Source organism: Pteronotus mesoamericanus, unplaced genomic scaffold, assembly GCF_021234165.1.
Source record: "Pteronotus mesoamericanus isolate MK-2021 breed Mesoamerican mustached bat unplaced genomic scaffold, CSHL_Meso_final contig_105, whole genome shotgun sequence".
NCBI classification, from domain to species: Eukaryota; Metazoa; Chordata; class Mammalia; order Chiroptera; family Mormoopidae; genus Pteronotus; species Pteronotus mesoamericanus.
The window spans coordinates 19,138,573-19,159,026 of NW_026555006.1; the positions used below are offsets into that span (position 1 = coordinate 19,138,573).

The 20,454-nt window shown below is 40.2% G+C and overlaps 1 protein-coding gene across 2 annotated transcripts in view; it reads right to left on the reverse strand.

Annotated features, from left to right (window-relative positions):
- PTGER3 (prostaglandin E receptor 3) overlaps positions 1-19,702 on the reverse strand; it is a 197,063-nt gene extending 177,361 nt beyond the window's left edge. For both annotated transcript variants that reach the window (XM_054574693.1, XM_054574683.1), the window contains exon 1: positions 18,580-19,702. In XM_054574693.1, coding sequence (XP_054430668.1) covers positions 18,580-19,473 — 894 coding nt within the window. In that variant the 5' untranslated portion in view covers positions 19,474-19,702. The remainder of the gene's footprint in view (positions 1-18,579) is intronic.
- Positions 19,703-20,454: the final 752 nt, after the last annotated feature.

Sequence of the window (20,454 nt, forward strand, 5' to 3'; positions counted from 1 at the left end):
TTAATATGTGAGTTCAAGGAAGGCAGTTTTTACTACAATACTTAGCTTCCTAGAGAAGATCTTAAAGTAATTAAAAAGTTATTCCTATTATTATCTTAGGAGAGTGATTTTGGAGATTTCATTTTAAAATCTATATTTGATGTAAGTATTTTCAAAAATGATTTTGCAAGAATTGGTAAATAGATGTTACTAAGACTTGGAAATATCCAGCCCCCCACCTCATTGAATCAGAGCAGCCCTGTTTTTATCTGTTGTTCTAAAAATATTTATTGAAATAGTTTCCTTAATAGTTTCCTAATAGTTTAGTTACCTAAAATAATTAGAAAGTCATTGGTCTAATGCAACTCTATCCAAAAGAAATGTAATTCAAACAACAAATGTGAGCCACATACATAATTTTAAGCTTTATAGTAACCACATTATTAAAAAAATGTAAAAATAAACATGTCAAATTGATTTTAATAACATATTTTAATTTACCTAATATATCTGAAATAGTATATCAACATGTAATCAATATAAAAATTATTAACAAGTATTTTACATTATTTGTGTAATCTTCAAAATCTGATGTATGGTTTGTACTTATACTATATCTCAATTTGGAGTAATCACATTTCAAATGTCCAATAACCACATGTGACTAGTGGCTACCATATTGGACAGGGGAGATCTAGTAGTGCTTTATACTTTTAGAGGTCCTTCTATATATATCTATTCTCAAGATTAAATTGCATAGGTATTACCAATGCAGTGTCCACTACTGATTGCCTACCCCGCACCTGTTATCCCATTTGCCCTTCCCATTGGCACACTTATTTTCACTGGAACCTCAATGCCTCAGGGTGGACCCCTTCCCTAGCTACCAGAATGTACCCAGATCAGATTTGCTGTTGGGAACCCATGTTACACAATGAGATCCACCAAGATTGTCTGGAAAAATGTTTATTTTTAGGAGAGAGCGACAGAAAAACACATCTCTCTCCTGCTAGAGGAGCAATAGGGAGCATGTACCAGCAATGTCCCACCAGCTGAAGGGAACACGCCATAGACAGGATGAAGCCAGCACCATAGACTGCAAAAGACGGAAGAAGCCATGGTCCTTGATGGCAATGCTGAGCTTCCAGATTACCAATGGTGAAGGCTGCTCCAACTCTGGATTTGTACTTGCATTCTTTATTCTGAAGCCATTATATTATGCCATCTCTGATAATGACCGCAGGCAACATAAATACGTGAAACTTTTGAGCATTTTTGAGCAGTGTTTTCCCCTTTCTTTGTTATTGCTATTGTTTCCCTGTTCTTGCTAAAATTCCTCATGGTTTGATTGTTCTCCCCAGGGCACCTTCCCAAACATCCTTTTTGTTTTTTCCTTCTTTGGACACCAGGCATTAGAGAAGCTGTTGTCTCGTGGTTTCTTCCACTGCTTCTAATTAACTTCTCTCTTCATTGCAAAAACAATGTTGTGTCTCTCATTGTTGTCTATCTAAAAGGTAGCTTTTAATCTTTCTAAGAATTTTAATTACTATCAGCAATGTGGAAACAATAAAAATAAAAAAATAAAGCAAAAGATATGTTTTAAAAAATCCTCACAACTTTTACTGTACAAATAGTACCCATTAGTCATCAGTTACAAGGCGAATTGGTGGTTTGGGAATCAAAAACACTTGAGTTCAGTTTTCTCAGTACCACCAACTGTGGGTCTTAAAGCAAGTTGCTTACCTAGCAAGTAAAAGAATTAAATACAAATTTGAAAAAGAGATAAATATCATTTACCTGGAAGATTTATGTGAAGACTAAAAACCATTTAATACACATAAAAGTCTTAAAAAATTTTTTTTTGTTGACAACGTTCAGATGTTCCCCATTCCCTACTCTTGTCCCCCCACCCCCATCTGCCTCCTCTGGCCTTCACCACAGCGCTGTCTGTGTCCACGGGCTGTGCATATCTGCATAGATGTTCTTTGGCAAATATCTACTATATGAAAAACTCTTAAGGACAAGATTTATACCTTGATTTTCTGATTCCAGATCTAGTATCCTTCCCACTTTATTACAACTTCCTTTCTTCATTCATTCCATGATCATTTATTGAGTGGCTGCTATGTTCTAGGAAGATTTATTAACAAATATGGCAAAGTCTCTGCTCTTAAGCAGTTTACAGAGAATTAGATAAATAAATGGATATTAAGAGGGAGGCTTTTAATTTAGTGGTTTAATGCATAGGCTATAAAATCAGACAAATTTGGATGTGAAAGTCAACTCTGCTTTCTGTTAACTTTGTGACCTTGGAAAAATGACTTAACATCTCAATTTCTCCATCTGTAAAAGGAGATAACAATATTGCATCATAGTGTTGTTGACAGAATGAAACGTGATTATGTCTGTGAAATGGATTACTCAGTGCCTATGGTAAAGTAAGCGTTTGTCTACTGTGGACAATAATCTTCACTGGCATAATAAATATTATGACAATTGTAAATATAATTGTACATAATTGAGTGCAAAAGGTATGCACACGCACTATGGAACATAGAGGAAGGGCATTTCAATCAGTCTACAGGAGCAGGGAAGCACTACCCCCTAAAATAACAGATACTTCCAGAGAGTTTTGAAAGACTAAGCACTCATACTTCTAAATGCGAAACTGAATCATTCTAGGAACTGAAAATAGATATTTATGACTGAAGGTAAGGATGTTGGGGGAGAAATGGGATATGAATGGTAAATGTGGACAAATAGAAGACTTTAAGGATTAAATTAAGGAATCTGAAGCCTTTTAACCTGGGTGAGAGCATGCTAGAGAGTAACATGCCTGAATTCCATGTCAGAGAGTCACTGTGAACACACTGAGGTTTGCTAAGGCTCTTTCTCTTCTCCATAATTTTAAGAAAGCAGAAAGATGAAAGCAGTTTTGCAAGAATGCACTGTATCATGCTGGAAGTTTTAAAACTGTCAAAACACATTTTCTAATTTTGACTGTAGTCAAACGCTTTCCCCCTAAGCAAAGGGAACTCAATAAACAGTTATATTTGTTTTATAAATAGTTTAGTAAAAAAAGAATAATATTTGTGAATTGTACTAGCTGAAAATGTTTGCCTAGTAAAACTTAACCTCTGTATGTGAATGTTCAAAGCCTGAACAGACAGACAGAAGTGGATGAAATTGATACCACACCTTCACAGAAAAGGCTAGAGTGTAGGTATCACGGTGAATAGAATACATTAACAGGTTTTTGTAAGACAAGCAAAAATTCTTGTCAACTACTGGGATTTTCATAATATTTTCTGTAGAAACCCAAGCACCTAAGAAAGCCAGTCAATGCATGAATCAACAGAGGTTCTGCAGGAAATCTTTAGTCACTGTGATTATCTGACCCAGCCAGTTTCTGTGATTATTGACCATTCTCAATCAATCTGTTCTTTCCTGCACATTTTCAATGACGTAATTTAAAAATGTTTTAATAAACTAACAAAAAGAGACAGCCATTATGAAACAGAACATGATAGTACAAAAAAGCCTAGTGTCTACCAATTTCTAGGGCTATGATTAAGGCACGTTGTCTAATTGTTTGAGTCTTAGTATTTGCAACTGAACAAGGGAGATAAAAAAATACCAAGCTAATCCATAGTCATAAAGATTAAATAAGATAACGTATGTGAAGAGCTTACTTAACATGGTCATTCTCAAGTACTTGCACAGGGTAGGCATTCAGTAAATGTGTCATTTTGTTTTGCAGGGTCTCTTCAGCTTCCTCTCCGCCAGTCTCCCTGACACTCTAACTCCCCCATAAGAGACGTGTGCTCGGCTTGTCATATTGTTTCTAAAAGTTAATTATATGGTAACAACGAACCCTCACCTTTTATTATTATTAATACCCCAATTTTGAAAAACTTTGTCTATGTAGTCTAGGTGGGAGAGAAATCCCAGCACTTAACTTTCCACTATCACCTCTTAGTTCAAAAACAAAAAGCAGCAGGTGCTTGATCCTTCTAGTGACCCTTTGATATAGCGTGGGGATAAAAAACAAAACAAACAAAAAACCTAGCTAAGTGAGGTTTGCACCCAGGACTTTGAATCTTAAGAGAGCCACACAAAGGAGAAGGAACTCTTAGATGTCAGATTCAGCCAGCAGCATGCAGCAAACTGCGGCAGGGTTGTGGGGCCTGATGCTCAGCATCCAGAAGAGCCTGGGTCCTGCCTATCTTTCAAGCCCGGCCTCCCAGCTTTCCGTGGCCCCGAGCCCCCAGCATCCTTTTCACATACGCCCTCTGTGCTTGGAGCCAGATTCTGACATTTGCGACCAAGAACCAAGTTTAGGGAGGAGACTAGAGCTCTGAAGTCAGAAGACATTACCATACTTCCTAAAGCCGATCTACAGCCAAATTTAATTAGAAATAGATGCTAGGGAAAAAAACAAAACAAAAAAATTCAAAATATTCCCTAATGTCTTTCATAGAACAAAAGCTAACATTAAGAAATTTATTTCTAAATCCAGGCAAATCCTTAGTCTTATTCTAGGAGAAAATTGCTACCATTAAATGAATTTAAAAGTCTGCCACCCAGCATATTGGCTGTTACCACACCTATTGTGAAAGTTGCCAGAATATTATCAAACCTAGACTAAAACTTACCCTTTATGGAAAATTCAACAAAGAATTTCTTTTTTCTTCTCTAGTCTCCTCACTATGTATGGTTCTAACATAGTGTGAGCTTTCAGATCCTTACAAAGCCACTTGTTTCATTGTAAACTTAACGTGTTATTCTTAACTCACTTCTGGACAATTCTCTGAGCCTAAATCTTTAATTACAGCTTAACAGAGTTCACATTAGTCTTTGCAGATGAAGCAGGATCCTGAGACTTTATGCTATGTCTGTTTCTTGTATTCACAAAACAGAACAAAACAATAATGGCAGGGGAGGGAAGGAAGGAAAGAAAGATCTATGTTGAAACAGTGCTTCAAGATGATGTATTCACTGAAATTATATTGCTATAATTATATTGCTATAAAAGCAAAATTAAAATCACACATGTAGACTGTAAATATTCAATAAACTTATTAACCAAAGGCTTTGGAAAAAAGAATACAGTACAACCCCCTTCCTCTTTTTTCTTTTTCCCTTAAGCTAGCTTGCTTTAGCTTGGTCTGAATCTTCTGAGGTTCATAATTCTTGTGGCATCCTATTATTTTGTGAGCAAACTTTGCTTACTTACCTTGCTCTGTGAGAACATAAATCAGACTGTTCTGATTTATGTCTCAGAAAAAAATATTGCACCCATTAGATAGAACTTAATCCTGACTCTGCTCATTAATAGCTGTGCAAGCTTGGAGCAGTAACTTCCTTCTTACGGAGCTAAATGGAAAACCATTTATGGACAGATATCCACCTCCTTACCAGACGCACAGAGAAGAGAGGGCTCTATTTCTTGTGAGAGTCATACAACAGGCATTAGAGAAATTTCAGAATGTTGTATAACTCTGTCTTCCAAACCCTTTCACTTCTCCACCCTAATCTCAGCTGTTATCATTTCACCTGGACAAGCTCAGCACCTGCTCTCTCCTCTCCCACTCTTGCCCTTCTGCAATCTAGACTTCACACAGCTTCCAGAAGGATCTTTTAAAAACGTAAATCCATTAATGGCATTTCCCTGCTTTAAACCTTCCAGTGTTCTCTTAAAACCATGTTGAAACTCCTTAGTACAGACTTGCATGGCCCAACACGGTCTTTGACCTCAAATAACAGCACTCCACTTCCTCCGCTTTCATTTCGCTTCAGCTGCACTGGCCTTCTTCCTATCCCTTGAGCATACCAGCTGAGGGCCTTTGCTGTTCCCTTTGCCTACAAGTCTCTTCCTAGATTGTGAATCCGTTCTTTCCTTTCATTCAGGATTCAGATTAAATGTTACCTCTCAGAGGTATTGCTCCCTTACAACCCAATATTCAGAAGTTTCCTGGTCCCTCTATCTTACACTAAATCCTTTTCTTAAAAATTTATCATAATCTAACTTCTAGTTTATTTATTTATTGAATAATTTTCTCCTTCCACTAGAATTCATGTTTCTTGAGACAGTAAACTAGTCTAAAATATGTCTATTTCACTACTATATTTGTAGTACCTAGAACTGTGTCTGATACTTAGTAGGTACTCAAAAAACAATTGCTGAGTGCATGAGTTGATAAATGAATTATGAATGGTACTCAGCTTTGTGTCTACATTCAAAATTGACAATGAAAAATGACATTGCTTTTCTGAGTGACAACCTCAAGTTTCTCCGGGGAATCATTCTGTAGGGAACATATTCCTTGAGGACAAGGGCCATGCCATTGTTTTGTCAGGTTTTAACACACTGATATGCACACAAGCGATATTCAGTAAAGTGTTGGTTAAATGATTTAATAGATCACAGCTCCTGTCCTTGACATGGGCAAGATTACTTCATGTTATTTTGCTCTTTGTAAAGCTAGTGGAACTTCTTGATAGTTAATATAGAAGTATAGTATCATATAATTTAAAAAATAAAACATGTCTCTAATTAAATTTAGTATTGTTCCATATAAACCAAGGACTAGAATTAGTACCATTCTAATGCAATCAATGTTAGGGAAATAAAATTTTTCTAATCGAAAGAACAACTTAAGATGAATTGGGACACTTGGAGGAAAGAGATTGGCCTTGGAATCTCATCTTGACAACTTACTAGGTCTGTTATTTTGAGCAAGTCATTCAACCTCTTTTAGCTTTAGTTTTTTCATTATCTTTACACTGGAGTTAATAATGTCTACCTCATAGAGTTGTAAGAAATAAAGAAAATTATCTGTGAGAAAAAACCTGGCACGATGGTTGGCCCATAGAAAATTCTTTGTGTCCCTTAAAGAGCAACAAATTTCCTATAAGTAAATGTGTTCAACGCTTAGACAATGTCACCAAACATATCCTAGAAAGAGATTAAACATTAGATGGGTTGTTTCACTAAATGGCTTTTATGAACCAAGAGATTTTATAATGTGAACCATTTTATTGTACAAATATGGAACATAAGTATAGAAAAACAATACTTGTCCAAAATTAACCACAAATTCCTATTCCCAATCTTCAAGGCAATCTCCCAAAGCACTCCTCCCTCCCTTCCCCTTTTCTGTTAGACTCATAATATTTCTTGACTTCAACAAACACAGATTTGCTTACCATTCCCAGCACGTCTGGCTCAATTTTTGATTCTGTGCTGCTGCATAGACTGCCTTCCACGAATTCTATTCTAGTTTATGTCCCTCCCTTCTTTTAAAGCAACACTTAAGGAAAAATGTTTTTCCTTATTAATGTCTCCACGTCTCTATCTCACTTCAGTACAAAGGGTTCTAATGTCCACTTCTCTTATTCATAAGGCAACCTGAGTGATCTCCTTAATACATAAAGCAGATCAAATCATTCCGTCACTCAAAGCTTTTAGTTGCTTTCTCTCAAACTTAGGCTAAAAATCTAAACTTCCAAACAAAAATGACAAGGTTCTGCAGTGTGGCCCTGTCTATCTCCCTAGCCTCAATTTGAAGTCACTCTCTTTTACTCGCACTAATCCATCCATCTTGCCTTCCTTCAGTTCCTCCAACAATTCCAGCTCTTTTCTATACATTGATGCCTTCACACACTGCTTTCTTCCTCAAAGTGTCTGTCCTCTTTCAAGGTTCATCATAAATGACAATATCTCAGTGAGGCCCCTGTAAGCCCCTCCAAAGTCCCATTGGAGCAGATGTTACAGAAGCAAGAATCATTTACTTTGGTAAATGTAGAATAAGTAGATTTACATAGTAGAAGTTTATTTGGCATAACAAAGGACAATCCTCATAATATTCCTCATAATATACTCCTGGTCACTTGGGAAGAGGTAGACCATCATGCTTAAGGGTCCCAGGGCCTTCTAGGAAAAAAAAGAAAGAAAGAAACAAAGATCTAACCTCTTCTCCCAAGAAACTTGAAGCAAGGTGGCTTCGACTATATTCACTAGAGGGAATGGTATGGAAAGTCTTCAAAGACAGTTCATTGGAACAGGAAGGGAAACTTGTCTGGAGGTAATCTGAGTACAGCCCAGAGCCTAAGGACCCAAAAGGGAGGGCTGACTCTGGACAGTATGTGGTCTGAGGCCAGCCACCTCTGAGTCCACACTTTCTAGCCCATTGGCTGCACTGTGGGGAATCACTGCTAAGAGTTATGGCTGGAGTCATGGGTGTGTATTCAGGTTCTCTCTAATGATGACATCCAAGCAGGGACATACCACACTATAGCCTGGGCAGGGACATGCTCCAGCAGCAGTGAACCAGCCCTGCTCCTCTGCCCAGCCAAGGCCAATCTAAAGTAGAGGAACAATATGGCAGTGAGAAATCACATTAATGACCCATCAGACTGCTTACCTTTGTTTATTGGCATGATTGTTTATTTACTGTCTATCTACCCTAGTATACTGAAAGCTTCATGAAAGAAGATAGTGTGTCTGCATGGCTTACCAACAGGGCTACCAAGGATAGCACACGTTGCACACTTAAAAGGAGTGGCATTCGTGTAGAATACAGTGTGAATAGGGCCTCCCAGCGCTATATCATTGCTCAACTCATATAAACATTGGTTCAGCCCTGGCCACCACAGCATCACCACAGGGGGCAAGGTTGCAGGCATACAGCAACACTCAAGAAATACTAATTGAATGATTGTAGAAAAGAATGCAAGATCCGCTTTGTCTGTTTGCTCACATTTCTTTGCTTCTTCCTAAGAAGTCTTTGAGTATTTTCCTCTACATTTCTAACACACTATGTCTGACAGGGATGATTTTTTCTACTTAGAGCCACAGGAAGTCAGAACTCAAGAGAAGGCTAGAGTTGATCGTTGTTTTACAGAAGAGGAAAAGGAATACCAGAAAGATAAAGTGACTTGTATCATGTGGTAGAAAAGCCAAAACCAGAACGCAGGTCTCTTGCCTTCTGGTGGTTTCATCTTCCCATGGTTCTCACTTGCTTCTTCAGTCATTTTATTTTGTTCCTCTCATGAAATGGGAGTGCTCGCAAGTCGATGGTCACTTAATCACCAGCCTCTGCTGGTGCCTTAGGACTTGTTGACATTTTCATCGATTTGGGGAAATCCACCTGACTCAAGCAAGGGGTCCTTAGTAGGACATTACCAGGAAAATTTTACACCTCAAGACCGCCAGCACGGCTTGACTTCACTGTCTGGCAAATTACCCAAAATGCATCTGATCTTTCACAATTTCTCATTGTTTTCAATATTGGTGATACATTGTACTTCTTTTTCCAAATTGTTATGAATCACACCAACAGCAGCATGTTCTCAACCACAGAAGATGATACTTATTAGGTATTCAAAAAGAGGAACAAAAAGATCAAATCCACAGACAATATCCAAGGATTAGTGAAAAGTATATTTTTAAAATCATACTTAATTTTTTGGATCAGTAATTGCTTCCTTGACCTTTTGTTTTTATATTAACAAGATTTTTAAAAATAGTAATGCTGTTTGTTATAGAATTTATCCTGTACTTATATTATTACATGACTCTTACCTAAATTAATAACTAATTTTTTTTTATTTTAATAGAATTAAGGTATGAAAATAATCAAACCTCCTCTTCCATCTCTGCCACTAACTTTCACATTTAGATTTATGATCCTTAAACACCTACCATAAAAATCAGTGCTGGTAGCCCTGGCTGGTGTGGCTCAGAGGACTGAGCTTCAGCCTGCGAACAGAGAGATTTCTGGTTCAATTCCAAGTCAGGACACATTCCTGGGTTGTAAGCCAGGTCCCCAGTTGGGGGCATGTGAGAGGCAACTGATCATGTATCTCTCACACACTGTTGCTTCTGTCCCGCTATTCCTCCCCCGCTCCTCTCTCTAAAGTAAATAAATAAAATCTTAAAAAAAGAAAACCCTCAGTGCTGGTAAAATAATATATAGATTTTGAATAAACACCAAGATCAGCCATTGAAATGTTCTCCTTATGAACGCTGACCAAGAGAAATTCTGGGTGGGCTAACTGATGGTAAATTTGCAGGCTGTGTTATTCGTAGGTTGCAAATAATATTAATGTCTCGTCAGGATCTGGCTAAACTGTGAGGCAGTTTATAACTGCATGATTCTCACACTTTGGTTTGATTTAAGGCTTGTGTAAACTCAATTCTGAGCTGTGAGTGATTCTGTTCAGCCTCAACGTTTCGGATCACCTGTGAAAATGCGGAAAACCGAGGCACAGTTTTTATTTACCCTTAAGAAGTTTTCAGAACAAGCTAACCTAGGACAATAACTAGATACACGATTAATTTAACGCAAATATTTGCATGAGAACATGTCTGAGCACACCGAGAAATATAGGAAGAAGTGCCTCACTGGAAAGACAGGTGACTTATTTCAGACTTGTGGCAGAGATCTTCAGAGCACAAGGCAGTGGTTACTGCTCAGGTTTAAGAAAGAGGGGAGGTGGGATCCAGCACTTATTAGACTCAGAGAGTTAACAGGCAGCTGTGAGGAGAAAAGTATTCCAGAGGTGAGAGAAGGCAGAAGAGCAACAGCGATGGAGGCAGGGCAGAAGGGGAGGCATGAATTACAATACCTTGTAGAAGTTTATGCACATGCGATTTACCATTTTTCTTATTTTATTATTTTTTTCCAAAAAGTTTTATCCTCCGCCACATTTTTTCCCTAGTGAACTATAACTAATCAAACCGTAAAATATCACCTGTCTCTTTTCTCCAGGTTCCTGGGGGAAAGGTCTATCTGAACACAAGTCAACATTAGCATTCAGCAAGTCATCATAGTAGTATTCCTAATATAGAAGGGATATTCCAGTTATGCTCATATACATTTATCTCGGTTTTCATTGCAATCCTGTGAAATGGACTGGGTAGGTGTTTTAATTACTATTCTTATAGAAGAGAAGTAAATATCAAGTGTATCAAGAGTTCACAAAAGTATCAGGTAAATTATCCAAGGTCACAGAATTAATTGCTTATGTAACTGGGACAGAACTGGACCCTGCCTTCTGATTTGGGTGCTCAGATATCCAGTTGCCAAGCATGTACTGGGCATACCTGTATGGCAGGCCATTATAGCTCCCAAGGGGGAAAAAAAATCAACACACAAGATAAATACTGTGCCTACTCTCAGGAAGTCAATTAACCAATATGTCCAATTAAGTGTGACTCTGACTATGACAGGGAAATACAAGGTAGGTGCTGTGAGGCCAAAGGGCCAGAGTACTCAGTCAAGCCAAGAGAGAATCAAGGAAGGCTTCTTTACCAAAGTGACTTCTAACTTGAGACCTTAACCACCCCAAGAAGAGTGACTGCTTGGCTGCTATTGTTGAATGGCAGAGGGGTAAAGTGGCAAGTGGAAAAAATGGAGAGAGGCGTTCTGAGAAAGAAAGCAGAGTCACAGAGAACTTTCACCCCATAGTGCTACTTCCTCGTGTGTGTATGTGTCTCTCTCGTTAAAAAGTCACATGATTTTTAATTTGATGTAGTCTCATTTGTTCATTTTTTTCTTTTATTTCCCTTGCCCTAGGAGATATATTGGCAAAGTACTGTTACATGAGGTTTCTGAAATTTTACTGCCTATGTTTTCTGCTAGGGTTTTTATGGTATCACAACTTACATTTAAGTCTTTTATCCATTTTGAGTTTATTCTAGTGTATGGTGTAAGTTGGTGGTCTAGTTTCATTTGTTTGCATGTACCAGTCCAGTTCTCTCAACACCATTTATTGAAGAGACTATCTTTACTCCATTGTATGCTTGTGCTATCTTTGTCAAATATTAATTGGCCATGGAGGCATAGGTTCATTTCTGGGCTCTCTATTCTGCTCCATTGATCTATGTGTCTGTTCCAATGCCAGACTGTTTTGATTATAGTGGCCCTGTAGTATAGTTTAATATCACATATTGTGATTCCTCCAACTTTGTTCTTTCTCAAGATTGCTGAGGCTATCTGGGGTCTTTTTTTGGTTTCATATAAATTTTTGAAATATTTATTCTAGATCTGTGAAATATGCCATGGGAATTTTAATAGCAGTTTTGTTGAATCTATAGGCTGCTTTGGGTAATACAGATATTTTAATGATGTTAATTCTTCCAGTCCATGAATACGGTATATGCTTCCATTCATTTGTATTTTCCTTAATTTCTTTCTTCAGTGTTCTATAGTTTTCCAAGTACAGGTTTTTTACCTCCTTGGTTAAATTTATTCTTAGGTACATTCTGTTGTTGTTGTTGCTATAGTAAATAAAAGCTTCTGCACAGCTAAAGAAACCATCATTAAAATGAAATGGGAACTGACTGTATGGGAGAACATATTTGCCAATGACATATCGGATAAGGATTTAATCTCCAAAATATATAAAGAACTGATGTGACTCAATACCAGGAAGACAAACAATCCAATTAAAAAATGGACAAACAATCTGAATAGATACTTCTCCATGAAAGACATACAGATGACCCATAGGCATATGAAAAAAAATGCTCAACATCATTAGCCATCAGAGAGATGCAAATTAAAATCACAATGGGATATCACCTCACACCTGCCAAAATGGCTATCATTAATAAATCAACAAACAACAAGTTCTGGCGAGGCTGTGGAGAAAAGGGAACCCTAGAGCCCTGTTGGTGGGAATGCAGACTGGTGCAACCACTGTGGAAAATGGTATGGAATTTCCTCAAAAAACTAAAGATAGAACTACTTTTTGACCCAGTGATTCCACTGCTAGGAATATACCCCAAGAATGCTGAAACACCAATTCAAAAGAACTTACACACTCATATATTCATAGCAATGCTATCTACCATAGGCAAGATTTGGAAAAAGCCTAAGTGTCCATTAGTAGATGAGTGGATTAAAAAACTGTAGTACATTTATACAATGAAATACTACGCAGCAGATAAAAAGAAGAAATTCCTACCTTTTGCAACAATGTGAATGGAACTGGAGACTATTATGCTAAGTGAAATAAGCCAGTCAGTGAAAGACAAATACTATATGATCTTATTTATAAGGGGGAATCTAATGAACAAAATAAGCTAATGAGTAGAACAGAACCGGAGGCATAGAATCATGGAATAGACTGATAGCAGTAAGAGAGGAGGAGGGAGATGGGGTCTCTTTGAAAGAAGGTGAAGGAATTAGTCAAAGAACATATATGGACATGGCCAATGGTATGGGGTTAACTATGGAAGGGGGGATGGGTTGGGCAGGGGCAGGCACAGGGACATAATATTAGGACAACTGTAATAGCATAAATGAAACATAGAAAAGTGTCATATGCTGTCCAATGATCATTTCTGTATGAGAATGAATTACTATGTTTACTATAATATGTTACGTACACTTAGGAGACAAGACATAAAAGGAACCCCAAGAAAAATTAGGCTTCTTTGATTACTCTCTTTACTCTACAAAGGTTGGAATTTCCTAGGGAAAAGAGAGACTTGCAAGGTGATCTAATAATCCTCAAGAAGCATGGCTGGAATTGAAATACAAACTTCTTACTTATCTCTATGGTAAGAAACTGAGGAAAATGGAGGAGTCAGAATTTGACAGGTTAGAGTTGTAGGTCTTAGAATTGTGAGGCATGAATGAGATAAATGGGGAACACTGGTGGGTTATAAAAATATGACAGAAATATAAGCAGTGTTGGGGAGCATTTCCCTCATTGCTTCCCTGAAAACTGAAACAGGACACCCAGCCACCCTCGCTACCACCTTCAGCATCCTCAGAGGAATCACCATCTGTTACATGTGTTTGGGGTACATTCCTGAGATTAATTCCCGGAAAACTGAGCCTGTGGGAACTTTCATGATTGAGTCATTGACCTTCACAACTTTTTCAAAGGAGAAAGGCCAATGAGTCACAATTATCCTACAACTTTAGACCATCTGAATTTCTTCAAATCTGATGGCTTAAGAACTGTTTAGTTCTTGGCTGTCTCTGATAAACTCCAAATAAAAAATCTTTTTTTTTTAGCTCTGATTTATCTCAATCTTAAAGTTATTTTGGCTTTCTGGATATATCATTTAGATAATCTACCATCTTATATACTGTGTCCAAAAGTCCTAGTGGCTCAGGATCCCCATTCTTACAAAAAACAATTTATCAGTGTCTTTCCCAAATTTCTCATCTGGTTTGTTGAACCATGATTCTCGCAAATAAGAACACCTGAGAATAACATAATAGAGACAGACCTATATATCTATTAGTCCTACCTCTCTACTTTACAGGCAGAAGCATCTGTAACTTACACATATAACAGAAAGATATGTAGGACTAGAATTCATCACCTCTATCTAAGCTAAGCAAGCAAATGAACAACAAAAATTAAAAATAAACTCAGAGTCAGATACCCTTAATTATTCTAATTCTATTATTCTTTATACTTGAGTTCTTCATCTGAATGATGTAGAAAACAGTGGCATTCTTACAGGATGCAGTTAAATGAGGTAATTAATCACTGTGAATAGGACATAGTAGATGTATAAGAAATGTTTGTGGAATCAATCACTCCTAAAATCAACCATTTCTAATAGCATTAGTTCTCTCTTTCCTTTCTTTCTCTGACTTATCTCTTCCCACTGTCTCTAACCTAAGGCCCTAACCAGCCTGCAAAAGCAAGCCGTAACTGATCTCGCTTTCTCTTTTCCGGTCCAAATCTATCCACGTACTACTGCACTGCTGATCTTTTAAAAATTCCCCTATTTAAAAAGAAAAAAATAGAGGTTGCACTGCCTACTGACAAACAAAACAAAAGAAAAAAACAAAACCCATAACCCTCATCCTATGTTCATCAAAACGACCTCAGTTTGGCCCCGGGAGCCTTTCCACATCATTGTTCCCACGGCTCCAGTGCCCACACTTTGTCCCCATCCCACCAGGTTCCTAGGCTCACTCGCTCTCAGCTCTGAGTTCGAGCTATGTCACCCCACCTCTTCCAGGAAGCCTCCTCTGGCCAATTCAGATGGACTTTCTTCCCAGAGTTAAAGGCACTCATTACATCCTTTCCTGTATTGTTCTCTAATTGTTTCACTCATAAATGTAGGAATTCTGCTTTTCTGAACAGATTGTAACTCTCTGGCTGTTTTTCATAAGTCTTAATATCCCTTCCATAGAACCTAAAATGTAGTAAACTCAAAAAATGTAAAGAATTCAAAATAATCTCAATTCTTATTAAAGCAAATTATAGATGTTTCCTGTAATGTCAATTCGCATGTTTAATCATTTTCCCTGAAACTATATCCTTAACATGGCAGAAATTTACAGGCAGAGAAAATTTGCAATTGAACAAAACTTTTTTATAGTATAAAACAGCATTATTTCTGTAAAACAATCTCTCACATGTAATATATTTCAGGCAAATTTTATTCATCAATATATCAGTGATTCCTTAAATTAAAAAAAGTCACATCTACATCGCGAAATATGTTCTTGAATCAAAGCATTCCCGTCTACATCTGCAGACACTGAGCAGGGAATGTGCTGGTTCAAGATTAAAGGCAAATGTTTCTAAGGCTGCTTTTATCCAGTTCCAAAGTTATAAATGAGTAACTCTGTTCCTCATACCTCACTTTTCACATTGTTGATAGTTACTTTATATTTACTATTTTTAAGATAGCTACAGTGTTAGCCACATTCTACCTGTACAGCGAATGCCTGGTTGATAAAAGCACAAACTGTACTCATAGTGTCTCTCAACATTCCCCTAAGGTTATTGCTGCTTCTAGAATCTTGGCTATCATGTCAAATAACAGAACTATTTGGTGACTGTGGTTCATAATAATAATAATAACAATAATGAAACGTCAAACAGATTGCATTGCTGAGTCCACTGGCTAATTCCAAAGAATGACAAATGAACATAAATAGGGCTAAGAATCATAGACATGGTGAGACTGTTTTCCACTGTATTCTCACTCAATTTCACACCTTGTAAGGTGTCTGGAAAAAATAAAAAGTAAAAAAATTTGTTGGCAGCATAGATAACCTACATTTAAATATTTAGGTTGTGGGAACTTGTAGCAGCTGCAATGTTTTCATATTCTCTTCTCTGCTAAGCCTTCTAGCAGTAACAATAGAATATTATTATAATCATAATAGTCTTCCAAGATAAGATATACTCGGAGTTCGTATAAGTAGGGAATTTGGATGATTCCCAATTTGACCAAAGCTAACAAGGAATCTATATTTTACCCATAGCTAAGAAAAAGATGTAGAAAGCAATCTCTCACTTTAACATTAATGCACTAAAAATTCAATTCACTAAGTTCTAGTGTTTTCATTCTTATAATTCCCTCACCTATTAGGAAAGTGGTTTTGCCAGTTTCTTTCTTTTCTTTGAGATAATTCCTGCTTTTTACTGGAGAGCTTTCTTAAGATATTTAGAGATTTAATTTCAAAAGAGCACAAAACAGAAGGTAGAACAATTTGCTCTAGTTTAAAAAGTACCAATTTTGCAAATCTTGAATTTCTCCTCTTTGATATAATCAAGCACATTAAAATTTTTTTAAGTTTAATGTTTTTATGAGGACTGAATTAATAAAATGTCTAAGAACATGCTGCAAGTCAATAGATATTGTTTGAATGTAGGTATTAATTGAAATTAAATGAAACTACTTCCAAATAGTCTCTCTTAAGAGAGTACGTTTGGCCATCCTAGGTTATGAATTGATCTAAATTCTTCCAAGGCCACTGAACTCACGGTATAAGATTAAAGTTTTAAAATAAAAGACACACTACTGTACATAGTATCTCTTCTAGTTAAAAAAAAAACATCTGTAAGTTCAGTTACCTGTATGGATAAGCATTTTATTCATTTGACTTAATTGCATTTTTTCCAGGATATAAACAGTATGATAGAGCACAATTAAGGGCATGGGACTCAAACGACAGTCCTGAAAAACTCAGGTTTTTCTTCGTTGCCTTTAAAGTTATGTTCATTATCATAGTCAGTAAAGTGTTCATTATTTAGGAACTCTTTTCCCCTTCTGTTTGGCCACCTCCACACTCCATTCTTCTGCCATAGAAGTAAATATGTCTAAAATTGGTGCTGGTTTTGATAAGCCATCGTGATGACATCAGCCTGAGTTCTAGCTCCTGGAACGCAGAGCTGTGACCATACAGCAGCTGGTGGGCAGGAAGGTCCCAACAGAACTCTTCTTGTCACCACATGTCGGCAGTGATTGGAGCTAAGACTTGTGGTCTAAATATACTACACAGTGAAACACAGGTATTCTGGAATATCTGCTTCGTCCAATGAAAGGGAGGATGGGAAGGGACAAGGAACTAGAGTTCTATTTTTAAACACCAGAGATTTAAAACAGTAAGTGGTGCACAACAATGTCAATATATTTACTATTACTGAACCGTACACTTAAAATAGTTAAAATGATGAATTTTATGTTATGTGTATTTTACCACAATTTAAAAGGAAAAAATTATATGTGTGTGGGTTCTGCAAACTTATGTCCATGGGTGTCAGAAGTTTTTCACAACTGTCTAATAAATTTCCAGGTCCAATATATAATCTGTTATGACTCTGCGAACAGATTGTATATCTGTTGTTATGTCGCTATTTCTCCAACATAACTCCTATGAAGCCAGTCTGCCTAAATAAGCCTCCATCCATCAGGAATTAGTAAAGAGCACTTACCCTCAGAAATCTTCAGCTAAAAGTAACAGAGGAAAGTAAGATATAAGAGTGGGTGTTAGACAAGGAGCCTGTGGAAACATCACCTGCTTCCAGACTGTGTGCCCCTTGGAGGAGCTGGGAAGTGACGAGACCCCTACCTCCCGTCCCGGGACTGGCTTTGCCCGCCTCTCCAGCACCGCCCCCTCCCCCCCCCCGCCCCCCCATCCCGGTCTAAATAGTTGCCAAAAGGGCAAACAAAGGCTGGTCGTTGGGAGTTACCAGACCTCGAGGGTTCACTGACTGTCAGTTCAAGAACGCCCTAGGGTGGTCCAGCATCCTTCCAAATGGCTGAGGCTGGCTCCAGCCACAAATGAACCTTTACTCTCCTGCCTCTAGTCTAGAGTGAGCCTGCAAGGAGGGTTAGCCGGCTGCGCTGAGAGAGTGCACAAGAGGCTCAGAAGCTGCAAGAGGGCTGTGCCTGCCTGTGGGCACAGGCAGAGGACTTTCGCTGACTTAAATTCACCTCAGAGTGGGAGGGGTATTTGAAATAAGGGGGAAAGCCACAGGCTACGGTTGTCCTTGCCAATGCACCCAGTAGAAAACATCTCTGCTCAGACACTGAAATCACACCTGAGTAAACTCTTAACTCTCTACAGTTAAAAAATGAGCGCCCCTGGGGTCTCCATTTGTGCGAAACCAGAAGCTGAGGCAATGCCTGGTATTTGGAAGGTGCTCAGCAAGTTAAGAGAGAAACTCAACTCTGGAACTGCAACCACGACTGCGCCGGCAGAAAGGCCTCCCCAAAGCCGTGTGGTCGCAAACACACTTCTGCACGTGCTGTCACTTTGAGAAGTCTCTGATGCCCGCAGGAGCCCCACTCAGACCTCTGCACACCCAGGAACTACCTACCAGCAATGGCGACCAGCAGACTGACAGCACGCACATGATCCCCATGAGCTGGATGGCCGTCTCAGTCGTGATCCGGCCCCACTGGGTGCTGGACTGCGATGCCGTGGCCTTGGCCCGACAGCGGGACACCAGGGCCTTAATGGTGGCCAGGTTGCAGGCGAAGGTGATGGTCAGCGCCGAGAGCCCTAGGAAGGCAAAGGTGGAGGCGAAGAAAAGGTTGCCCCAGTTGCGCGGGGAGCTAGTCCCGTTGCCACCTCCTGCGGTGCTAATGAAGCACCACGTCCCGGGCCACTGGATGGTGTACTGGCCCACGCCCAGCACCGGCAACAGGGCGAAGGCGAGCACTGCCAGCCACACGCCGAGCAGCACACAGCGGGTGGCACGCGTCTTCATGTGGCTCGCGTACCAGTGCGGGGCGCGAATGGCCAGTGCCCGCTCGACGGCCATGGCACTTGCAACGAAGAGCGAGGAGAGCCCAAAAACAGTCATGGTCAGGCCAAAGAAAGTGCACAGCCTCCCCGACGGGTCGAGGTGCTCCCAACGCTGCTTGGACAGGTACACGACGATGACCACGGGGCTGGTGAGCAGCTGCCCAACCATGTCGGTGAGCGCTAGCCAGCCGATGCACAGCAGGAACGACTTCTTGCGCTTGCTCTCCCGGCGCCGGTAGCTCCGCGACACCAGCAGCATGGCCAGCGCATTGCCCACGAAGCCGGTGATCAGCATGGTGATGGGAAAGACTACGGACACCGAGCGACAATCCTCGCCGGTCTCCGGGACACGCGTGAGGTTGCCCCGCGCCTCCGCGGAGCGCTCGGGCTCCCACATGCCCGGGTAGGAGTAGTTGAGACGGGCGCAGAAAGGGGCGCTCCCGTCGCCCCGGTTCTCCTTCATGTTGGCTTCGAGGTGAGGATAGGACGGCGCCCGGCGAGCAGCAGCGAGAGCTGGTAGACCCGGTACGGGTGGCGGCGAAGGTCGGTAGCGACCCGGGCTGGTGCTGGGGCGGGGCTGCCTTCCATGATCGGGGCGCAGCCGCCTCCTCACTTGGCTACAGCGGCCGCTGCAGCCCCTGGGCTTTTGCGCCAAGCAGGCAACCGCGCCGTCGGCTGGGGGAAGCCTTTAGCTCCCAGGCTCGCAGACGCGGCTCGCCCCCTCTATAAGGCCGAGGGGGGCGGGGCGCCGTGGGTGTGAGCCTAATTGTGGTGGGAGGAGCAGGGAGTAGCTACTGCGCGCGTCCCTGGGCTGCGGCGAGACCGCGGGCCGGGCCGCGAGAGCTGGGAAAACCTCCGGGAGGGATCCTCTCGAAATGCCCAGTTTCGGGCGGGACGGGACACCCGTCCCAGCTCCGCGTTTCCTCCCGTCTCCGCCGGAGGAGTGTCCGTGGGCGGCGGGGACTAAAATGTCCTCAGGTTGCCAAGGCGGACCGAGAGCGCCCACTCTGCTCCTTCTCCTCCCGCAGGGACTGAGCCCTCCCCTGGAGGTCTTTTGTAACCCTGGCAAGTGTAACGCACCTGCCCCTAAGTAACAGAGGCAAACTGCGCTCCTTTGCATAGCTGATTGTGAACGTTTTTCCCTTTCTACTTCGGGATTCTGGAGTGATCACGAGCAAGGCAGGCTGCCCTGCTCCCCGGGAGCGCACTGAAACTTACAAAACTAATTGTGAATCGGGACTTAAGGAAATAGGTACAGGGAAACAAAATAAATTCTGATGGTCGATTCCAAAGGTGAAGATATCCCAACTATCACTTCCCACCTAAAGTCCCCCTTCACTCCTCCTTGAAAACAAGTCAGCTAAATAAAAGTCAGCAAAAGTGGCTAGAGGCAGGTGGCAGCCTCTTGCATATATGAGACGGTGAAGTCAAGTGCTACCAGATG